Source organism: Aquarana catesbeiana, linkage group LG07 (genome assembly GCF_042186555.1).
Source record: "Aquarana catesbeiana isolate 2022-GZ linkage group LG07, ASM4218655v1, whole genome shotgun sequence".
Taxonomy (NCBI): domain Eukaryota; kingdom Metazoa; phylum Chordata; class Amphibia; order Anura; family Ranidae; genus Aquarana; species Aquarana catesbeiana.
This window is the reverse complement of record NC_133330.1, coordinates 91028696-91053053: the sequence shown is the minus strand read 5'-3', so window position 1 is coordinate 91053053 and position 24358 is coordinate 91028696. Positions and strand designations below refer to the sequence as shown.

The following is a 24358-nucleotide window of genomic DNA, read 5'->3' as shown; positions in this document are numbered from 1 at the left end:
TCTGGATGGCCTTGTATGTTGTGGTTAGCATTTTGAATTTTATATCGTGGGGTAGGGTAAGCCAGTGAAGGGATTGGCAGAGAGGGGCAGCAGTCACGGATCGGTTAGTGAGGTGTATTAGTCTAACAGCAGCATTCATAATAGACTGAAGGGGGGAAAGCCTGCGTAAGAGTAGGCCATTAAGAAGAGAGTTGCAGTAGTCAAGGTGGGAAATAATCAAGGAATGAATAAGTTGCTTTGTGGTATTATTAGTCAGGAAGGGTCGAATTCTGGAGATGCTGCAGAGGTTAAGGCAGCAGGATTTAGCCAGTGATTGGATGTGGGGGCTGAAGGAGAGGTCAGAATCAAGGATTACACCCAGCACCCTGGCATGTGTGGAGGGACCAATGGTTGTGCTGTTGATCTTAATGGTAAAGTCATGGGAGGGGGACCGGGAAGGAGGAAATATAACAAGCTCAGTTTTAGAAAGAATGAGTTTGAGAAAGTGGTGTGACAACCATACTGATATGTCATTCAGTAAGTTTGAGATCCATGAGGAGATCGAGGGGGTGAGTTGAGACGTGGAGAAATAGATCTGGGTGTCATCGGCGTAGAGGTGGTAGTAGAAGCCATGGGAGGTTATCAACTGGCCCAGGGAAAATGTATAGAGTGGGAATAGGAGGGGCCCAAGGACAGAGCCTTGGGGTACCCCAACCGAGAGAGGAAGAGGAGAGGAGGAGATGGAGTTGTAAGTGACACTGAAAGTGCGCTGAGATAGGTAGGAGGAGAACCAGGATAAAGCAGAATCACAGAGGTCAAGGGAGTGTAGTTTGCTGAAGAGGAGCAGGTGGTCACCTGTGTTGAAGGCAGCAGAGAGGTCTAAGAATATGAGTATGGATTAATGGTTATTGGTTTTAGCAGTTAGTAGGTCATTGGTGAGTTTTAGTAGGGCAGTTTCAGTGGAATGTTGTGGACGGAAGCTGAACTCTAGGGGGTCGAGAAGGTTGTTGTCCGTCAGGTAGCGACTCATTCGGTCATGGACTAGGCGTTCAATGAGCTTGGAGGCAAATAAGAGCAGGGAGATGGGTCTTAAGTTATTCAAACTGGTGGGGTCTAGTGAGGGTTTTTTTTTAAGTATGGGGGTAACCAGTGCATGTTTGAGTGGGGAAGGAAAGGTGCCGGAGGAGAGGGAGAGGTTGAAGATGTGGGTTAGGGAATTAAGGATAGAGTGGGAAGGTGGTCGCAGTAATTGTGAGGGGACAGGGTCCAGGGGACAGGTGGTGATGTGGGCCATGGAGAGGAGTTTATCAACTTCATCGGTGGCAACTGGGCAGAAGGAGGAGAGTTTTGAATGTGCTGTTGGACCTGATGTGTTGGGTAGGGGAGGAAGTTGAATGCTGGATATCTCCTTGTGAAATGTGTGGATTTTGCTTTTGAAATGGTTGGCAATCTGTTGAGCGGTAAGCAAGTTGGTGGGTGGGGGCAGTGGGGGGTGAAGTAAGGAATTAAGGTTAGAAAAGAGTTGACGAGGTTTGGATGAGATGGTTTTGATTAGAGCATTGTAGTAGGTTTGTTTAGCGGTGTGGAGGTAGGAGTTGTATTTGAGAAGGGCAGACTTGTAGAGGGTAAAGTCTTGCAGGGATTTAGATTTACGCCATGCTCGCTCAAGAGCACGGCTGCGTCTCTTGAGACTTCTGGTGTCGTCTGTTTGCCAGGGTTGTGGCAGATGGGGCCTGGTTCTGTGTGTAGAAAGAGGAGCAAGTACGTCTAGGGAGGATGACAGCATGTTGTTGTAGATGGAAGTGGTTAGGTCTGGGCAGGACAGGGGTGCGATTTTGTCGTAAAGGCCATCAGTAGCAGAATAAAGAAGGAAAGGGTTGAGGTTGCAAAGGTTTCTGTCAGTAGTGGAAACATACACTGGTTACCCCCATACTTGTGGGTTGTCAGCATGGGAGGTAGGTGACAAGTAGAGGGTGGAAACGGAAAAGCTGATCAGAGAGAGAAAAGGGGGTGTTAGAGAGGTTGCAGGGAGTGCAGTGATGGGAGAATACCAGGTCGAGAGTATTATTGCCGTTGGAGTGAGTGGTGGTTTGTGTCCATTTTGTTAGGTTAAAAGAGGAGGTTAGGTTGAGTAGTTGAGAAGTGGTTGCAGTATTAACATTGATTGGAATGTTAAAGTCACCTAGGATGATGGCAGGTACTTCAGAGGAGAGAAAGTAGGGTAGCCATGCAGAGAAGTCATTGAAAAAGCGTGGCACATAAATGCAACCCTCAGACAAACTGGAGAGAAATGATGAATGCAGTTTGAAAGAGCAGAGGGAAAGAGAGGGAGGTGTGGGAAGAACCTAGAAGGTGCATTGTGGGGAGTGGAGAATTCCGACGCCACCTCCTTTTCTTCCACTGGGTCTGGTGGAGTGAGTCAAGAGGAGGCCACTGTGGGACAGGGCAGCTGGAGAGGTATTGTCGAATTCCTGGAGCCAGGTTTCGGTAATGGCAAATAGATTAAGGGATTTGGAGAGGAAAAGGTCATTGCGAGAAGCTAGTTTGTTGAAGACCGAGCGCGCATTCCAGAGGCCACATGAAAGAGGGGGGCTGACTTGTGGAATCAGGGGAATTGGGATGAGAATGTGGGAGTTACAACTACTGTTGGAGGAGGTAGACAGCCAATTTTGGGGGTGGGAATTGGGGGTGGGAGGGCCAGGGTTTGAACCTTGAACCAATTGAACCTTAGCTATGTATTACTGTTATGCAGTCAGGCTACATAGACAGAAATACAGTGCCTTGCAAAAGTATTCACCCCCTTGGCTTTTTACCTATTTTGTTACATTACAGCCTTTAGTTCAATATTTTTTTAATCTAAATTATATGTGATGGATCAAAACACAATAGTCTAAGTTGGTGAAGTAAAATTAGAAAAATATATACATAAAACTATTTTTCAGAAATTAAAAACTGATAATTGGCATGTGCGTATGTATTCACCCCCTTTGTTATGAAGCCCATAAAAAGCTCTGGTGCAACCAATTACCTTCAGAAGTCACATAATTAGTGAAATGATATCCACCTGTGTGCAATCTAAGTGTCACATGATCTGTCATTACATATGCACACCTTTTTAAAAGGCCCCAGGGGATGCAACACCTAAGCAAGAGGCACCACTAACCAAACACTGCCATGAAGACCAAGGAACTTTCCAAACAAGTAAGGGACAATGTTGTTGAGAAGTACAAGTCAGGGTTAGGTTATAAAAAAACATCCAAATCGTTGATGATCCCTAGGAGCACCATCAAATCTATCATAACCAAATGGAAAGAACATGGCACAACAGCAAACCTGCCAAGAGACGGCCACACACCAAAACTGACAGACCGGGCAAGGAGGGCATTAATCAGAGAGGCAGCACAGAGACCTAAAGTAACCCTGGAGGAGCTGCAGAGTTCCTCAGCAGAGACTAGAGTATCTGTACATAGGACAACAATAAGCTGTACGCTCCATAGAGTTGGACTTTATGGCAGAGTGGCCTGAAGAAAGCCATTACTTTCAGCAAAAAACAAAATGGCACGTTTTGAGTTTGCATGTGGGAGACTCCCAAAATGTATGGAGGAAGGTGCTCTGGTCTGATGAGAATAAAATTGAACTTTTTGGCCATCAAAGAAAACGCTATGTCTGGCGCAAACCCAACACATCACATCACCCAAAGAATACCATCCCCACAGTGAAGCATGGTGGTGGCAGCATCATGCTGTGGGGATGTTTTTCAGCAGTTGGGACTGGGAAACTGGTCTGAATTGACAGAAAGATGGATGGTGCTAAATACAGGGATATTCTTAAGCAAAACCTGTACCACTCTGTGTGTGATTTGAGGCTAGGACGGAGGTTCACCTTCCAGCAGGACAATGATCCCAAACAGACTGCTAAAGCAACACTTGAGTGGTTTAAGGGGAAACACATAAATGTGTTGGAATGGCCTAGTCAAAGCCCAGACCTCAATCCAATAGAAAAACTGTGGTCAGACTTAAAGATTGCTGTTCACAAGCACAAACCATCCAACTTGAAGGAGCTGGAGCAGTTTTGCAAGGAGGAACGGGCAAAAAATCCCAGTGGTAAGATATGGCAAGCTCATAGAGACTTATCCAAAGCGACTTGGAGCTGTGATAGCTGCAAAAGGTGGCTCTACAAAGTATTGACTTTGGGGGGGGTGAATAATTATGCACATTGACTTTTTCTGTTATTTTGTCCTATTTGTTGTTTGTATCATAATAAAAAAAAAAAAAAAATCTTCAATGTTGTGGGCATGTTCTGTAAATTATATGATGCAAATCCTCAAACAATCCATGTTAATTCCAGGTTGTGAGGCAACAAAACACGAACAATGCCAAGGGGGTGAATACTTTTGCAAGGCACTGTAAATATGAATAATGCATATATCCTTTCTCAGGCCAAAGAGGACTTTATTTTGGCAATTTTTTTTGCAAAAAAATTATTTTACTTTCTATGCAATCAATAGATTATGGCCCCCTGACCTCCTACCAAAAGTCTAACATGGCAGTCGGAGGCGATAATACACATGCCATGATGCCGTTGAAGTCAATAGGACCGCACTGCAAAAAAAAAAAAAAAACATTCAGGAGGCAATAGTATCACCTCTTGAATGTCACTGCTTTACTGTCCTTTGAAAAGCAGTCCAATGAGGTTTGCTTTTCAGAGGAGCAGTAGAGACTTCCTCCGATGTGACTCTAGCCTAGGAGATTAAATTTCAAATTTATTGAACTCTTATTTTGTAAATCAGTGTTAATTTTCAAACTAGCATTATTGTAAGTAAAAACTGCATATTTTATTGTGTGATTTGTCCTTTTTATAATAATACAACAGTTAGTAGTAAAAAAGCATTTATTATGTGCATTTATTTTATTGCCACACTAAAATGTACAAAACCAATTAAAATGAAAAATGTCAAAATATCAATGGTAGATAAATAGCAATAAAAATGAATGTGGAGAAAATAATTAATTAGTGCTTATTAGGGTTAACTAAAGGTTAATAGGGGGCAAATAAGAACATGTTATATTTACAAGTTTTTTTGTTTTTTGAAAGGTTGCTTTAATTGAGATTGTGTGCAAATCAAAGGTGGATCATACATTTGATCTTCTTGTAATTTAAAAGCAATGTAATAATAAGGTTGTAATATGGTATTTCTCAGTAAGGCCTCCTGCACATGTGTGGTTTAGCCTGAAATTTTGCATTTGGGGCATACGGCTCTTAAGGTGAGTTGCCTGGTACAGCATCCAACCACTGTGTATTTCAGCTTTCCACAGATTTAGTATCAATAATAAAATTAATAAAATTAGCACTTCCACTGTTGACATTTTGGATACATTTCAGCAATTCTATGCAGATTTATACACGTCTAAAACTAACAATACACCTTCTGACCTGACTCTATTTCTTAGGGACTGTTCCTTTCCCCAGGTGACTGCGACTGAAAAAGAAATATTAGACTCCCCGATTGAAGAGCTGACTGAGGCATTAGCAGACGCCCCAAACCACAAATCTTCTGGTTCGGACGGGCTACCTGCTGAGGTGTATACCAGTTATGGGTCTATCCTTCTACCCCTACAAGAGGCGGCTAAGACAGGACATCTGCCTGATTCGATGAGGGAGGCTATTATAGTGGTCCTCCCTATCTCTGCTAAATATCGATGTCAAGCTGCTGGCAAGGGTCCTTGCTAACAGACTTGCGGGTATTGTAGGAAGACTGGTATATCGTGACCAGTCCGGATTTATTCCGACAAGGTCCACAGCGGACAACATCCGACGCCTTTTTCTAAATATTCAGACCCCAGTGGATAATCCCGGAGGTAGGGTCATTCTATCCTTAGATGCTGCCAAGGCATTTGACAGTGTTGAGTGGCCCTACCTCTGGGAAGTCCTGGCTGGCTTTGGCCTGGGGAAAACCTTTATTAACTGGGTGAAGGTGCTTTATTACGAACCTCGGGCCAGGGTGCGAATGAATGGCTCCCTCTCCCAGCCCCTTCAACTACACCGGGGCACTCGGCAGGGCTGCCCGCTGTCCCCTCTTTTATTTGCGCTTGCAGTAGAACCACTTGCAATGTTAATCCATAATGATAAAAACATTGTGGGTTTCCGCAGGGGTCGGCTGGAGGACAAGCTATCTCTGTATGCCGACGATGCCCTACTTTATCTGGCAGACTCAGGGGATTCATTGCGGACGCTGATGGCGACCATTACTAAATTTGGTAAATTCTCTGGATTCACTATTAACTGGTCCAAATCCGTATTTATGCCCCTGGATCCACTAGTGTCAGCTCTCCCCACAGGGGCGTCCCAAATAGCCATTGTCAACACTTTTAAATATCTGGGAATAATGATATCACCAGACCCCGCTAAATATTTGAAATTGAATTCAGCACCCCTACTGGAAAGATAAAGTGTAAAATCCCAGGGATGGTGTAAGCTTCCACTGTCGGTAGTAGGGAGGGTGAATTTGATCAAAATGGTATGGGCCCCGCAACTTCTATATATCTTCCATAACTCACCTATGTGGATTCCCAATAAATGGTTTAAGAAGATTGACACCCAATTCCCAATTTAGTGACCTTATTTGGAAAAAAGGTAGCGCTTGCATTAGCCTAACAACACTACAATTTGGCAAGGACGGGGGGGCTTGGCGGTACCGCACTCCAAGATGTATTTCTTAGCATCACAGCTACAACAACTTGCTGGCTGGGATCTACACGAGTCAGATGGCCCCATTATACAACTGGTGTCTCGCACCAATCCCATGTTAACAGCTGGCTCACATTTGGAGATGGGTCTGCCGGGTATCCCCTCATCCTCACCAACGGCAATACTACTACAGAAGGTTTGGGAGGCAGTTAAAAAAGCACTGTCCGTAGATGGCCCAATGGAGTTTACCCCTATTTGGACTAACCCTAATTACCCCGAGTTACTCAAATTACAGGGCTTCGTCGCTTGGTCCAAAATAGGGATATGGTTCTTTACACAATTATATAGTGGCACTGTACTCAAATCATTTGAAAACCTATGCAAGGAATTCTCACTAACAAAGAACCAATTCTATCAATACCTTCAGCTCAGGCATGCATTGCAGACCCAAACTCGGACGGTAAACCTGAATATTACTAGTTCTCACCTGATATAGGAGGTCCTATAAGCTGACAGCCACAAGGGGTTGATTTCCAGGGCATATGCTACCTTGGTGGCCACAATCCAAAATCCGACTCTACTTAAATGTAGAACACATTGGTCCACGAATGTGGGTGACATAGACGATGACCAATGGAACATGGTACTGGAGTTGATCCCAGCGGTGTCAATTGCGGCATCTCACAAGCTCTCACAATTGTTTATACTTCACAGGTCATATCGTACACCCGCACAACTATTTGAATGGGGCAGAAGAGACTCCCCCTTGTGCCCTAAATGTGCCGCATACAGGGGAGAGTTCATACACATGATATGGTGCTGTCTGAAACTTGCTAGATATTGCACAGAGGTCACACAGACTGTATCCGCTGTAGCACAGACGCCCATTTCATGTACACCTTTGGTATGTCTCCTGGGTTCGGTTGATGCTGAAATGTATCCAAAAGTCATATATATAATGGTAACTAGATTACTATACTTGGCTAGAAAACTCATAGCACGTTATTGGCTTGCGAATAATGTGCCTACAAAGGCTCAGTGGATTGCATATGTCAACTCCCTCCTCATTAGAGAGCAGTTAGCCTATAGACACAGGAAGGCTCCAAAAAATGTTGACCTTATATGGCAAAACTGGCTGGATGACCCCAACCTTGCTCCAACCCAATTAATAATGGATAGACTGCTAAGGTTATAAGAACTTTAATGCTTCAAATAGGCACTCCTCTAGCGCCTGAGGCCTCTCCTGTAATGCATATGCTGTGCGGAAGGTAACTCATATGATAATAAGGCCCATAGACAAGCCTGGAGGAGTGAACCGATGCCCTGTAACATTAAATATAATTGTATTTTATTTTATTTCCTGTCAGATTATTTTTGTTATTACTTAGAAGGGTGAACTTTCTCTCTTCTTCTCTTTATTCCTGTTATTTTCTTAGTTTTGTTTGTGTTTATTTTATGTTCTACAAAAAAACGAAGGTATACATACCTAATCCTAGGTACTGGAGTTTTATATATGCATATGTTTGTATGTAATGTGTATGTACAGAATGGGGAAATGTGTATGCCCCTTTATTGTAAAACTGTTACCCAGTGATTCTTGTCAATAAAAAAAGTTTTGATGCAAAAAAAAAAAAAAATAGCTAGAGGGGAAAATAAAATAAGTAAGTATGATAAAGGTTAACTGAGGGTTAAAAAGTGGTTAAATAGGAAAACGTACCGTATTTATCGGCGTATAACACGCACTTTTTCCCTTTAAATTCAGAGGAAAATCATGGGTGCGTGTTATACGCCAATCCCTTTGTGAGCCTTTTCGTGGCTCTCGGCGGCTTTCAGCGGCTCACGCCGAGAATGGCCGAGAGCCGCCGAGAGCGGCCGAGAGCCGCCGAGAATGTCCGAAAGCAGCCGAAAGCCGCCGAGAATGGCTCTCGCTGAGAATGGCTCTCGTCGAGAATGGCTCTCGGCGGCGCCATTTTTAAACGGCAGCACTGCAAACACAGGGGCAAGGCTGCAATGATACTACAGATGGACACTCACAAGGCTACACTAACACTGAAAGGCTGCAATGATGGATACTGACAATGCTACACTAACACTGAAAGGCTGCAATGATGGACACTGACAATGCTACACTAACACTGAAAGGCTGCAATAATGGACACTGACAATGCTACACTAACACTGACAAGGCTGCAATAATGGACAAGGCTACAGATGGACACTGACAAGGCTGCATTGACGGGCATTTAAATGTAAGTTTTTTTCCTTAAACTTCCCTCCTAAAATTTTTTTTCCTTAAAATTCCCTCCTAAACTTGGGGTGCGTGTTATACGCCGATAAATACGGTATTTAATTTTTATTTTTTTGCAGAACAAAGCAGAATACCTATTTCATCTGCACATGAATGTTTGGGTTTAAATACAATGTAGCAATGCAGGTATTACATGGCATTTCTCAATACATGGCATGTATGCCAACACTGTCTGTCCTGGATGGCAAAAATGACAGCGAGGGCTAGTGAGAGTCCAAGGATTTAATCTAAGCTAGCTGCCAGGACTGCTGAAAACTGGTCAGCACAATGTTTGTAGGACTGCAATGTGAGGAAAGAATAGCACTGGCACACTTAGATGACTGCCTCTCTGACATCGGCAGCTATAGACATGTGCCTAATTGAAAATTCGACTCTGAGCGGTGGCCCATCCATACATTTCACTCCCCTAATCCATGCGCCCACCCCTAATTTACATGCAGGGCACGGGACGCATGGATTTTAATGTTTTTTTTTTTTTTTTTGAGCACGTAATTAGAGCCTGAAGCTCTAATTGGCTTCAAAAAAGGGTGCGCTCGGGGTGCAGTGAGCCCACCCAGTTGTGTGACAATAGCGAATTAATATTTGCTATTGTCCTCCTGATCCTTCACCAGGCCAATCCCAGCTCCGGTCCTGAGACCCGAATGGCAGAGAGGAGAAGAGATCCTATTGGCCGCCGAGGAGGGTGGAGATGCAGGGGAAGCCACGCCGCCATAAAGCAGAGGAAAGAGGAGACCCAGGGTGAAGCCTCCGCCCGCCGCCCACAGGAAGCCCGTGACCTAGTGGGTGTAAGTGCGGGGACCGATCAACCAACATACTGCCGCCCCCTGCCAAAAAATATACCACTAGCTGCCACTGATTACAGTGGACTGTAGTTTTAGAAGCAAAAAACTGCAAGTAGATGCATTAAAAGGCTTATTGTTCATTATCACAGTAGCAGAAAATAGAACACATTCCAATATAAGATGTATTGAACCCCTTTTGTATTAGTTGTTGCTAAACTGATCTTTTGAAAGTAATTTGCTTTTCATGTCGGTGTTTGATAAACATATTTGAAAGTTGAAAAAAATGATTGCATTTTTATTAAAAAATTCTTTATAGCTGACTATAGGACGGTGATGGATTTAATACTTTTCCCACAAAATTGTTGTACTAAATCTGTCTGCAACCTCAACTTCAGACATTATGTCACAGGGTCTCAACCATTGCTGTCACATTGGGAATTGGGAGAGAATTGCACTGATTGATGTTTGTACTGACAGTGGCTTGTTGATCATTTCTGTAAATTTATTTGATTTTCTACAGAAGCAGGATTTATGCACATTGCTGCAAATATTTTATTTGCGACAACTGGTTTATGAACGTCTGCAGTCAATAAAAGTGTACATTAGGCCAAACCTTTTTTAGTTTCAGAGTGGGAAAGGATTAGCCCCTCTGTTGGAGGAATTATAAGTTGTTACTGGAACAGGAAAGAGGAGAAATCTTCCAGTAGGAACTTTCTTGCAGTTATAACTTAAAGTGTTACTAAACCCAGGACCCTGCATTCACTATATTTGGTTCCTCACAGTACACAGAACATGGAAATTATTTTAGTAAATACTGTATAAACTGCCAGTGCTAAATACCTTTACTCATCAGCAGTATATAGCAGTTTTATGACTTCTATCAGTGTCCAACTGAGCACTGGTTAATACTTGTAGAAGGAGTTTTCATTCTCTTCTGACTGTCCTATGAGGCTGCATGACCCCTGACCCTCTGTCTGGACAGTGCTGATTGGCCCTGTGCCAATCACATGCACCCTTCCAAAAAAAACCCTCTTTAGCACTACATACCAAACTGAGCATGTGCAGAATGCCCCCCCCCCCCCCCCCAGGCTCTGTACTATCAGGAGATGGAATGGGGACTGTGAAAGAAGGAGAGGATCAAAGAAAACAGGATCAAACAACCTTTTTACACGATGCACAGGATTAACCCCTTAGGTTCCACAGTGAGTATAACAAGCATGCGTTACTGTATATACAAGGTGATTTTACTGTTGTGGGTTTAGCAACACTTTAAAGAAGGTATACGTCACTTTACAGAGATTTTCTGACACTTCCTGTTGTGTTTACGAGAAAGGAAATCTCTCCAATGTGATATACATAGAAGACAATAAATAAATAAAATAAAAATAAAAAAACAATGTTTTGGCTTTAGGTATGCTTTAAGTGCAAATCAGATTAGCAGAGGGAGACTTTCAAGCTAGATTTTTGATGACAGAATGACACATGCATATAATAAATGTACTTTGGTCAATCACAGTTTTTCAGAAAAACTACACTTTTTAATTATTTTTTTATCATTTAGGCAGGGCAAGCCACAGTACAACTTTTTGTTTTGGTACTGGAGGATTTTGCCACCAAGATAGAACTTAGCTGCAACAAGCATGATCCAACCCCCAGCACATACACCTCATTCAGTATCTAGGACTACACCACAGGGAACATGTGCCACCAGTGTTGATGGGGGAATCGCTCCTGCAGTACTGTTGTGTTCTGCTGGCAGGTAGCCTTCCCGGCCAGCAGAACACAGTAATTACTTCTAGTGACTATAGCTGCCGGCAGTAGTCGCATGTAAAAAATCAATGGATTGACTTGGGTACAACCAGCTTGCCCATAGATGGATCGAATCTCAGCCATTCCCTGATGAACTGATCCATCTATGGCCAGCTTAACTCACATTCATACATACACATACTAAGGCCTATTTAGACAGAACCCAATTAACCTACTAGCATGTCTTTGGAGCATGGGTGAAAACCCACATATAGACAGCGAGAACTTGCAAACTCCAAGCAGGTAGAGTCGTGGTTGGGATTTGAATGGGTGACTCTAGTGCTGCCAGGCAGGCGTACAAGCCACGTAGCTGCTATGCTGCCCTTTAAAGAATTTAAGGTACTTTGGTACATTGCAAAAAATATGAGCAAGCTCATTCATCCTAGGACATCTCTCATAATTGGCAAATTACAGCCCTTGTTTACAATGTCTACTCTTCATTATTTGCATAAACTTCAACTAAAATGTGATAGTGATAAAACAATTAAGGAAGTATGCCTAAGAAAAAGGAGAAGCATTCTGTCATGGTCTTACACTGGTGGATGGAGGAGGGAACGGAAACATTTGCAGAAAGGGAAAAGTAGAAATGTTGCAATTTCGTAGATCATTTCCTGACTTGGACTTGTGGTTTGGTTTTTCAAAGTATGGGAAAAAGAATTTAAAACCGTATTTACTTACATTCTGTAATATACTGACCAGCTAATCTGCTTGCTTTACATATTATGAGAAGGAAGGAACGTTGTCTGTCTGATCTCAAATCATAAGCCATCCAGAACAACTTCATATGACTTGTCTGTTCTCCACTGCTCTTTTTAAAGTGTTACTGTGGTGGAGATTATGGGGGATTCTAAAAAAAACATAAGACTAGAAATGCAAATGTTTGTAACCATTCAACCCCCAAGAGATATGTAGTCTTTTGTGCACTCTGCCCAAGGGAATGGAAAATGTCTTACAATATTCCCATCTCAGAGCTGAAAAAAGAATTAGATTTGAGTCTTAGATCCCTCAATATTTTACAATAAGATGAGTTTTCAAAAAGTTAAAACCAACATAATTGAAAAAAAAAATGATCATAGTGATAGCTGGTTATTCTTAAAGGAGATGGTTTATTGTGACATACTTTCACATCTCCCAACATCAGCTTCCTTTGTAGTTTCAAGCATTCCGTCACATGACAACTCTTCAAGGAAGATTTCAAAGAAATCTTTGTTGGATTACTTTCCTTTGCTAAGGCTGTGATCACAGTTCTCAATGGGTAGCTATATATTGCCCACCACAAGTCACTGATTGAGGCTCCTTCTCTGATCGATAACTGAATGGTGAAGTGTCTCCACTCAGGACCACCAATGCAATATATTTTAATAATATTGACCCGGGAGAAAGTGCCTCCCAGACCCTTCCTATCCTGTTAGTATTCCTATATTTATACTAGACATCACACTATTCTTTAGTTAGATACAGACATTACTGCTTTAAAAATGTAACTGCAAAGTTATATCTGTTTACCCTTGACAATATGCAGACAATCTGATTTTTTTTTGTAAACTCCTATGACTGAAGACGATAGTAGTGTATTATATAGGGTGTTAATTATAACATACATTGTGTTTTTCTGTTACAGAATAAAAAAGGTTTATCTGATGCCATACCTATAGCATATACAGTATCTCTCAAAAGTGAGTACACCCCTCACATTTTTGTAAATATTTTATTATACCTTTTCATGTGACAACACTGAAGAAATGACACTTTGCTACAATGTAAAGTAGTGAGTGTACAGCTTGTATAATAGTGTAAATTTGCTGTCCCCTCAAAACAACAACACACAGCCATTAATGTCTGAACCTCTGGCAACAAAAGTGAGTACACCCCTAAGTGAAAATGTTTAAATTGGGCCCAATTAGACATTTTCTCTCCCGGTGTCATGTGACTCGTTAGTGTTACAAGGTCTCAGGTGTGAATGGGGAGCAGGTGTGCTAAATTTGGTGTTATCACTCTCACATATTGGTCACTGGAAGTTCAACGTGGCACCTCATGGCAAAGAACTCTCTGAGGATCTGGAAAAAAATGTTGCTCTACATAAAGATGGCCTAGGCTATAAGAAGATTGCCAAGACCCTGAAACTGAGCTGCAGCATGTTGGCCAAGACCATACAGCGGTTTACCGGGACAGGTTCCACTCAGAACAGATCTCGCCATGGTCGACCAAAGAGGCTGCGTGCACGTGCTCAGCGTCATATCCAGAGGTTGTCTTTGGGAAATAGACGTATGAATGCTGCCAGCATTGCTGCAGAGATTGAAAGGGTGAGGGGTCAGCTGGTCAGTGATCACACCATACGCCGCACACTGCATCAAATTGGTCTGCATGGCTGTCAATCCACAAGGAAGCCTCTTCTAAAGATGATGCACACGAAAGCCCGCAAACAGTTTGCTGAAGGCAAGCAGACTAAGGACATGGATTACTGGAAACATGTCATGTGGTCTGATGAAACCAAGATAAACTTATTTGGTTCAGATGGTGGCAAGCATGTGTGGGGGCTACCAGGTGAGGAGTACAAAGACAAGTGTGTCTTGCCTACAGTCAAGCATGGTTGTGGGAGTGTCATGGTCTGGGGCTGCATGAGTGCTGCCAGCACTGGGGAGCTACAGTTCATTGAGGGAATCATGAATGCCAACATGTACTGTGACATACTGAAGCAAAGCATGATCCCCTCCCTTCAGAGACTGGGCAGTGTTCCAACACGATAACGACCATGGATGTCTCTAACATCCACCAGTTCCGTGATGTTATCATGGAGGGGTGGAAGAGGACTCCAGTGGCAACCTGCGAAGCTCTGGTGAAGTCCATGCCCAAGAGGGTTAAGGCAGTGCTGAAAAATAATGGTGGCCACACAAAATATTGACACTTTGGGCCCAATTTGGACATTTTCACTTAGGGGTGTACTCACTTTTGTTGCCAGTGGTTTAGACATTAATGAATGTGTGTTGAGTTATTTTGAGGGGAAATTTACACTGCAAGCTGTACACTCACTACTTTGTACCAAAGTGTCATTTCTTCAGTGTTGTCACATGAAAAGATATAATAAAATATATAAATATATAGATAAAATAGTTACAAAAATGTGAGGGGTGTACTCACTTTTGTGAGATATTGCACATGATGCCTTAACTATTACATATAGCCACACTGAAAGCAAACACCATAAGTATCTAACATTTAATATTGTTACAGGTGGCCGTGTTAAGACTTGGAAAAAGCGATGGTTCATTCTCAAAGATAACTGCCTATACTATTTTGAATATACAACGGTGAGTAAAGTACACCAGAGCAAGTTAGAGATGAATATGGTAAAATAATGTAACATGCTGTATTTTATGTTATTCCAGGACAAAGATCCTCTTGGAATAATTCCTTTGGAAAACCTGTGTGTTGAATTAGCGGAAGACCCGAAAAAGCCGGTAGCTATAAAGAGGGGGGAAAAGGGCATTTAATGGTTGTGTCTAATCTGAAGGTTTTATAGAGCTCTCACTTATACAGTCAGGTGTACAGTATCACTATAGAGGATTTATATAGCACCAACAATTTGTTCAGCACAGTATTCATGCAATCAGGTTATGTATATGGAAATGGGACTTACCATATGAAAAACTTTGGCTGCAAAGCGCTTTTTGCAGCCAAAGGGATATGCTTTCCCTTTTAGGAGACTGGGGAAGGGGGATTAGTCATTCCAACTAACCTAACTGTAACATTACACACAGCCAGTGATATAGCTCACATACATTTTATTTGGGTTGTGTGATATGAGAAAAACACAAATTACCATCTGCCTGTGTTATCTGAACCACTAGGGTCAGACGTAGGGTCCAAGAGTATAATTTTATAACAGCACCCATATAACCATTTGGCCTGAGTAGGAAATGGGGTTCAAAGTGCAGAGAATGAATATAAAGCTTTCTATGTCTGGCTACATAGTAATGAATTTGGAGATCATGGAAAACATTACCAATGCAGTTTCCCAGAACCATTAGAAGACAACACGTTTTTCAGCTTAACCATGCTTAGCTAAAATATCAATTTTAAGTAGATCTGGCATTTTAGCTGTCCAAAAAAGAGCCAGTGTCTTATTGAGAAAGATCTATCCATTGATATGTTTTGTATTTTGTAACCGCAAATTAGTGATCGATTATGGAAGTGTTGGTTTTAAAAGTAAAATAAATTTTAATCATGTGTGGGAGGCTGTCACATGATAGTAGGCTGTCAGCCCAATCAGCTGTGCTCCCCGTAGCTGCATGTACAAAGGAGCAGGTATGTTTTCTGATGTCATCATCTAAATATCAATCAATGAGGTCACCAGCATCCCTGCCTCTTTGGCAGCTGATTGGGCCAGCGACTTGCTATCATGTGACAGCTTCCTGCATTCAGGCCAAACCATAGGTCGCTAAGATCAGACTTGAGTGACTTGAGTTACTATATACACACTTTCCAAAGAAAGAGAATGGTCCTGGTCTAAACCCAGAGCTTCATCAATATGTTGGATATGGTTTAATATTATTATTCTTTAATATTATTAAATGCCGGTTCACACAGGGGCGACCTGTCGGGCGACTTAGCCGCCTGACAAGTCGGGCTCCATGCATTGCAATAGAACCCTTCTAATAGGATTGTTTTAATCCGACTTAGAAAAAGGTTTCTGTACTACTTTGGGGCGACTTCGGAGCGGCTTGCATTGACTTCTATACAGAAGTCATATTGCAAGCCGCGTTGAAGTCGCGCTGTATGGGGCGGCTTCAGAGTCGGATGATTTTGAAGCCGCCCTTGTTTGAACCGCCACTAAAAGCAACACTCAAAAAACAGATATTTACAGAAATTAAACACAGCAAACAAACACGTAATCCACAGCATAATATAAAATGTAAAAAAACAAGTCCTTTTTCTTTATCAGTCAGCAACCCTTATTGTGCATATTGAATGGGGCTTAGCATATGTTCCAAACAAGATGAATTTGGCATATACCCCAAGAAGACCAAGCTTAAACCATCCTTCATCCCAAACATGCAATGTTCATAATACACCACCACTAGGACAGCTAATAAAGGCAATGACTAGAATCTGTAAGATCCTACAATCAGCAAAATCTAAAAAGATGACCAAAAGTCCTCCACAACACTCCAGTTATCTCCACCTCAAGAGACTCAATTGCTTGATTGCGCTGTCCGCCTTGTATCAGAAGCGGCCTGCTAACCTGACCCTTCTGTATTCTCATATCTCTGCTGTGATATGAAACTCCCCAGACACTTTAATGCAGGAGAGTAAATCACTCACTGATACCACACCAGATCAAAGGAAATAGCATGAAAACTGACTTTTTATTCAACAATTTAAGAACAATAAAACAACTATTCCTTGCATATATCATGAAAATTATTATCTTGTTGGTGACATATGCTAAGCACTATTCAGTGTTTGCAGTAATGTTGGATAATGTGTATGTTTTATTTTTATTTCAATTTTTTTTATTTCAATTCTAAAGGGGACCCTCCTTCCTTAATTATTTCCAGTACTGCTGGAACCACTCAAAAATACACTCATATAGAACATGCACCCATACTATGCACACTATGCAAATTATTTACATAGTTTGAACCGGTGGAATAATTACATTAAAACAAGCTGTCAGTCACCTCTGTAGCTATAGGCATTGTTGAAAAATTCATCTAGTTCACGCAAATTTTTATGAAAGTAGAGTCTTGGCAGCCTTCCAGCATTAAAGTACCTTTTGTTTTGTTTTTTTGCTACAGCTGCAGTCACAAAACTTACCTATAATGAATCCTTCCGTTCCTATAGATATCTTCTCTCCAGTGATGCCCGGTCCTCTTCATAGTGTTGACCTTGTGCAGCTGCAGACGTTAATAGCTTTATAGTCTAATATTGAAATACATTGAAAAAGGTTCTGATGGAGACCGTCCCTTTTTGTCCTTTTGTCTCCTCCATTTACTTAGTGCTCACATTGTTTTTCCAGAATGCAACATGTTCTCTGAATGGGGGAGATGATTCTGTCATCCACCTCTCCCCTGTTTCCAGAACATGTTGCATTCTGTGAAAACAATGTGTTGGTTTTTATAGGATAGTTCAGTGCCATCTTAATAGCATTGTGGGCCCCTGGGCAAAGTAATGCACTGGGGCCCCCACAAGCCTGCACTACCGCTCACCAAATGCAACCCAATCCCAGGTAGCAACCAGGATCACAAGAATTCTAAAGACCTCCTGTCTCCATCCCTCCCTCTGTTGCAGGTCCCTCCAACCTCTTCATCCTCCATCACTTCCATTCCTCTATCCCTCCCTTCTTTTATCTTTCCACAACTCCTTGTGCCTTATATCCCTCCACCTTTTCTATCCTCCATCACTTTCATCCCTCTAGTATTCTGTCTCTCCCTCTTTCTTTCCATAACTCCCTCTCTCCATCTTTTTCTTCATCATTCCATTTCTCTGTCTCACTCACATCCCTCCATGCCTTGCTCTATCCCACCATCCATCTCTCTGTCACCCAGTCTTTACCTCCATCCTTTAGGGCTCTACACACGTCCGTTTTCACGAACTCCGCTTGCTCAGCAGGGATCGCTCCGCTGAGCTGAGGGATGACAGGTCCGTCTCTGCTCACTGTGGAGAGACGGACCTGTCAGAGCTCCGCTCTCCTCTATGGGGGATCGGATGAAAACAGATCTGCCTGTCTGTTTTCATCCCATCGTCCAGAGGGATGGACAATAGGGTTTCCATCCGTCTGGATTAGCGGATTGGATGCCAACGGACAGGTCACCGCTGACATCCGTCTCTCCATAGAGGTGAATGGAGCGTCCGATCAGGTCCGCCTGAAAAACTGACAGACAGACCTGAACGTGTATGTGTGAAAGGGGCCTAACTCACTCCTCACTCTTTCCATCTCTCTGTCCATCCACCTCCCCTATCACTCCACTACTCTCTTTCCATTATAAACAAATAAAAATACTCCAGTGCACTTCCACTCTAAATTTGCTCACTACTTACTAAAAAAATATATGAATAATAAACACCTTAAGACCATCAAGCACAATAAACAAATATATAATGATCATACATTTTATAAAACACACACTATACAACACCAGCACTTTTTATCTACAAAACCAGCCTGATCTGTGATATTGCTGCTGCCTCCCCTCTCCTGGCATGATGGGATTTGTAGTGCCACAGTCTAACACATGAGGTGGTCATGCAGGAGAGGAGGCTGTGCCTGGTGAGCAGGTGATGGGTAGGGGCAGGGAGGTGTAATAGAGATTGGGGAGAGATCTCAGAAAACGTGCTCCCTTTAGAAGCAGAGCAGTTCACAGCCCAACACAAAAACGATCTAGTGTAACAGGATGAGAGAGGAGCCTGCTACACAGAGCCCATCCTCTACACAGAGCCCATCCCCTACACAGAGCCCATCCCCTACACAGAGCCCATCCTCTCCCCATCTCTCCTCCTCCTCCTGCCCACGAAGACAAGCCACCGACAGGACTGCATGTTGTTCAGCTAGCTTACCTTAGGATAGGCTAAACTCCGTCCTCCACTGCAGGATGGCTCCACTCCTCCCCCTCTCAGCTTCTCCTGTGAGGAACTTGAATAAGGCATACTGAAAGATAGGGGGAGAATACAAATAGCTTCACTCATTCAGATAGATGATTGGAGACTCTCGGTCTCCGCCGGCTCCAGCCGGGAACTGCACATGCGCAGTCGAGCCAAGGGTTAGTACTGCATCACCCTAGATCAGAGCCAGCCCTGATGAGGCGCCATGAGCACTTGGGGCCCCTGGGTAAGACGGCCCTGGGTCACTGGGAAGGTGGGGCCCCCCAGGCAAGTGGGGCCCCCGGGCAACTGCCCAGCGTGCCCAATGCGAAAAGACGGCCCTGGAATGGTTTGGTAAATACCATGTTAGCTCAGCTGATATTGTCCAGTCAATTTTGTAAAGAAGTTAAAGAGGAACTTTGTTATGCACCTGCTCAGAAAATCCAGCGGTGCCCTGCTGTGCATCTGCTGCTCTGCTGCCACAGGCTGCCACCTTCCCTTCCTCTGTCATCCGTTTTTGTCATTGGGAGCCAGCTACCTCTTCCTGACTCTTGCACCTGGCCCCTGAAGGTGTGCCATCAGATCCACCCTCCAGCTGCTGTAACTACCTGCTCCTACAGCCTTCTGGGATATGTAACAGGGATATAACGGGAGGCTGCAGGAGCGTAATGTTTGCCTAGGTGAGAATTAAGGCAGAAGGTGGGCTGATCTTAAAAAAAAAAAAAAAAAATGTGTGCGTGTGTATGAATTTTTCCAGTGAATGTCCATTTCAAAAATCTAAACAAATAACTTGCTGGTAATGTTTCTATCCCTAAACACTCCATGCTGCCAAGTTCATATAAAACAATGCTGGCCCCTATATTCCCTCTGTCCTCCTGGTCTACTGGTTATGTGATGTGTGAAGTAAGCAGTTTTTCTTCTCAGGCAGTTACCTGTCTGTCTGAATTCCCATGACTCATGAGACAACAGAGGGAAGAAGGTGAAATGACACAAGGACATAATCATCTTCAATGGCAAATCCCCAATGTTCTCAAAAATGCAGAAAATCTAAATAACATGTCAACCTCATATTGACACAAAAGATAGCCATAGATGAAAGATGATTGTCACTGAAATATATCATCTATAAAATTACTGCATATCAAAGGGCATTTCAAGACTAGATACATCCATGGGCTGACTGATCACAAGGAAATGTTAGATTAGCTTGGAAGGATTTACCTGAACAGGCCCTGTTTTTGGCACCAAAGTTCTCTACACAAGACATACTCAAACACCTTTGGCCAGGGTGAATGTGGATAGTCATGTAATGATTATTTTTTTGAATGATCAACTGGAGGAGCAAATTAAAAGTAATATTCTCTTCCATTTGTTTCTTCAGCACTGCTTTGACCTACATGCAAGAGGGCACACTGTTAAAGCTTGCAAGACGCAGGCAGATGGGAAGAAAGTGCAAGGAAACCACCAATCATATCGCTTGTCTGCTACCAGTGGTGAAGAAAGGGAGAGCTGGGTACAGAGCCTCAGGTCAGTATGTAAATGATACTAAATCAGTTCATTTGATAATAGTGTACTTTCCATAGCATGGAATTAAAATTATTTAAACACTTTTTTTTTTTTTTATCACCGTAGGTCTAAAAAAATTACAAAGTGGTTGACCATTATATACCCAGTGTCATTTATAAACTGTACTACAAAAAAGAACATTGTTGGCTAGTGCACCTGTTAATTCTTGTGACTTGAGCTGTCCTTAAACAGTGGCTTGGGATCACTATAATTGGTCATAGATCACGTTAACCCCTTCACCACGTCCTCCCTTTGTGTATGGTTTGTGTGCACTGTATCTAGTGCACAATCGCCTAAATCCATGTTTTAACTACCTCAATAATAGCATGCTCCTTTAGTTCCAAACAAATAAGATCACCTTAGGGTGCCCATTGTACAAAAACAGGTTATTTTGGGGGTGTGCGTACTGTCCTGGCATTTTTTAAAAACTTGGTTTATTGCATGAGAAATGCAACTATAGAATACACTGTCCTGGCTTTTTTATTTTAATAAAATAAGATAAGGTAAACAGGTTTTTTATTTTGTAAAATGTTTGGTCTTTTTTTCTTTATATAGTAAAAAAAAAATGCTCTGTCTCAAAAAATATGTAAAAGTAATTTGGGTATAGTGTTGCATGTTGTAATTATCAATAAAATTATCACAGCACTGAACACTGAAAAAAGGCCTGGTAATTAAGTAAGTACAGGCTGGTACTCAAAAGTTAAAAAGTTAAACATCTCCCAAAAGCAGTATTTTAGCATTACTGCAAATACATACGACTCAGTTCACAAAGCTAACACCTCAGGATACGTATCCATAATTAAAAGAAAGTGGCAGTTATTTCCAGTTGCATCCTATAAAAATTGAAAATTACAGTCACACAGCTGAAAACAGATAAAGGGAAATTTATCAAAAGGCAGAATCTGGATCAGTCGTACATGACAACTAATCAATGTCTATTTTTCATTTTCAAAGCTTAACTAAATATAGAAGATGATTGGTTGTCTTGCACAGCTGCTCCAGACTCTGCCAGCACCAATTTGGATAAATTACCCCCATAGTGTCCTAGGCTGGTGTTAAAGCTTTGTGAATTGAGCCTATGGTGTTATACCATTTGAACAAGCAAACACAAACACCCACGAAAGCTCTTTCCAAAAATGCTAGTTGCCTGGCCATCTCTATCTTAATAACTTTGAGTCACTGACCTCAAGTAAGCATGTCAATTCAAATTGAAGTGAAAACAGTGCTGCCTCTCCTTTAAAGAGAAATGGTTTTAGGGCAATATGTTTATTTTTTTAGGTTTATTAAACTACATTTAAAGTGTTTTACTATCTCTAAAAAAAATCTTTATTTTACTATAAAAAATGTGAATATTGGGGGTCCACATGTCACCAGGTTTGCAGAACATTATGGGTTTTCTAAGAGAAAGCACAGCAGTAGCTTTTTCCTTTCAGACTAGCTCTTACTATGCTTTGTATATGCTATGTCATGTGCATACTTTACGTTCAGACTATGTCTCATTATACCCCCACCCCCAATCCCCACTGCACTTGTCTCCGTCTTTGATTATCTTCTCCTGCTCAAGCAGTCTGGGCATCTGAGAAATGCAGTACACAGTCCAGAGGCTTTATGGCATCATAGTGGTGAGCGGGCATTGGTCAGCACTGGCATTTGACTGTGCTGACCAATGAATTTCAGTGTGTGTCATCCCAGCATCCCAGAAGAAAAATATAAGGGTGCAGAAGAGAGCAGCTTTCAAATGCATGGACCACTACATCAGCTAGAATGGGCAGTGGGAGATAGTCCTCCAAGGAGCTAAGTGCATATGGGATCGAGGGTGTGGAGAGGGTGCTTTCAGTTAGTTTACCTTTTTAAGTATTGTGAAAAGATGAACTAACCCTTTAAAGCTCAATGCACAGTGGGCTTAAAAAAATTCCAGTTCCCTTGGCGGAAAAAAATGCTCACATTTTTTTGTACACAGTTTAGGCGAATTTAGTAGGAGAGTTTAGCATTTTTTTCTGCCAGAAAGCTCCAATCAGAAACGCAAACCAGAAGGTTTTTTTTTTCCTGCCTCTAAATGCTGAGCTAAAAATATGCCTCTAATCGTTCTAATGTGCATGGACATATAGGATAACATTGAGCTGCTTCTACAGGCAAAACACAAAACTCCTATAGAAGCAGCGATTTTTAACCCAGTGTGCATGGACCCTTAGGATGTATTTGTATATTACAGAGCTACATTAATGTGTATCTTTTTTATCTGCCTGGAGTCTAAATCTCTAAAAAATGTTGACTACATGTAACAAACAAGAAACCTTCTAATCGGAGGCCCTGAGTGTCACATGCCATCAACATATCTCAAACTTTTTTTTTTTTTTTTAAGGAAATTCCATCCAGAAACCTCCTTTTTTTTTTTTTTTCCAGATCCAGCATTTCTTGGAATCCTTTCCTTGATCAGGTTACCATACAGAAGAAAATATCATCAATGAAAAAGGACCACTGAATAAGCAGAACAGCTGTATGTATTTCCTTGGATTAAAAAACTAGACTGGAGAAATCCGAAGTCTTTACAGGGATCCACAGTCTAGAGATCAGCCTTGGTTGCTGTGTTGCCTTCTCTGAAAACACTTCCAGGTTAATGCTCTAGCACTGGGTGGTTGGCTAGCTCGGCATCCTATCCTGCATATCCCTGGAATTCCTGGAGCATAACATAAAGACAATTGTGGACAGAATCTTCTTACAAAAATATGTGCAATTCATTTCAAACTACGGACAAAAAACCTCATCTTTAAAGACGATCAGGAGTAGGGACTCAAACCAGGAAAAAGAAACTGCACAATGTTTAGCATTGTGATGCTTTGTGATGTGTGAGTGCATTCACATTTAACATACATGAGTTTTAGCCCCTGTTCACACCTATGCGAATTAGATGCGGCTTACAATGCATCCAATTCGCAGGACATTTTAAAATACATTCATATGAATGCATCTGGTTCACATATGTGCGTTGCATTCACACTGCGCATTGCACAAAAAACGTGTGCGTTTTCTGGGCATTGCGGTGCGAATTACAAGCCCAGTATTTTCTATGGGAACGCATCTGATTCGCAGATGCATTGCGTTCTGAACATGCATTTTCTCCTTCTCACTACACCTCCCCCTCTCCCCCCCTCTCCCTCCCCCTCTCCCTGCTCACTGATCCGCAGCTGAACCGCAGATGAACCTTTGAACAACGGATTTTTATCTTCCCAGTGAAACGTGAGCTTCAATTCTCACTGCACATGTGTGAACCCAGGCTAAAGGGGGAATTCCAGCTTACACAATTTTGTTTTAGATCAATGCAATAGTCCCCAAACTGTTTTGTTTTACTTTCTGATGTATATGATGTTAATTAACTGAGAATATAACACAATAAAATATTAATTATACTAAGGATCTATATGTTATTGTTGTCAGCAGTCTTGGATTTGTTGTAATCTGCTGTGTTATTACTTGACCCTCAAGCAGCATTAAAGTGATTGTAAATGATTTCCTTGTAAAACAACCCATTCCGTTTAAAATACAAATGAAAAGCAAAACATTTGTGTAAAGATATAAAAACAACATAAATACCATTCCTCCCTTTTTTATTCCCTTTGTTCTCAGCTGCATAAGAGCTGGGGGGAGG

General features: G+C 42.1%; 1 protein-coding gene across 1 annotated transcript in view; it reads left to right on the top strand.

Moving 5' to 3' along the window:
• The window catches only part of CYTH4 (cytohesin 4), a 138714-nt gene extending 114595 nt beyond the window's left edge, over positions 1–24119 (top strand). The window contains exons 10-13 of the mRNA XM_073592477.1: positions 14797–14873; positions 14952–15023; positions 20528–20673; positions 23116–24119. Of these exons, the coding sequence (XP_073448578.1) occupies positions 14797–14873; positions 14952–15023; positions 20528–20673; positions 23116–23194 (374 nt within the window). The 3' untranslated portion in view covers positions 23195–24119. The remainder of the gene's footprint in view (positions 1–14796; positions 14874–14951; positions 15024–20527; positions 20674–23115) is intronic.
• Positions 24120–24358: the final 239 nt, after the last annotated feature.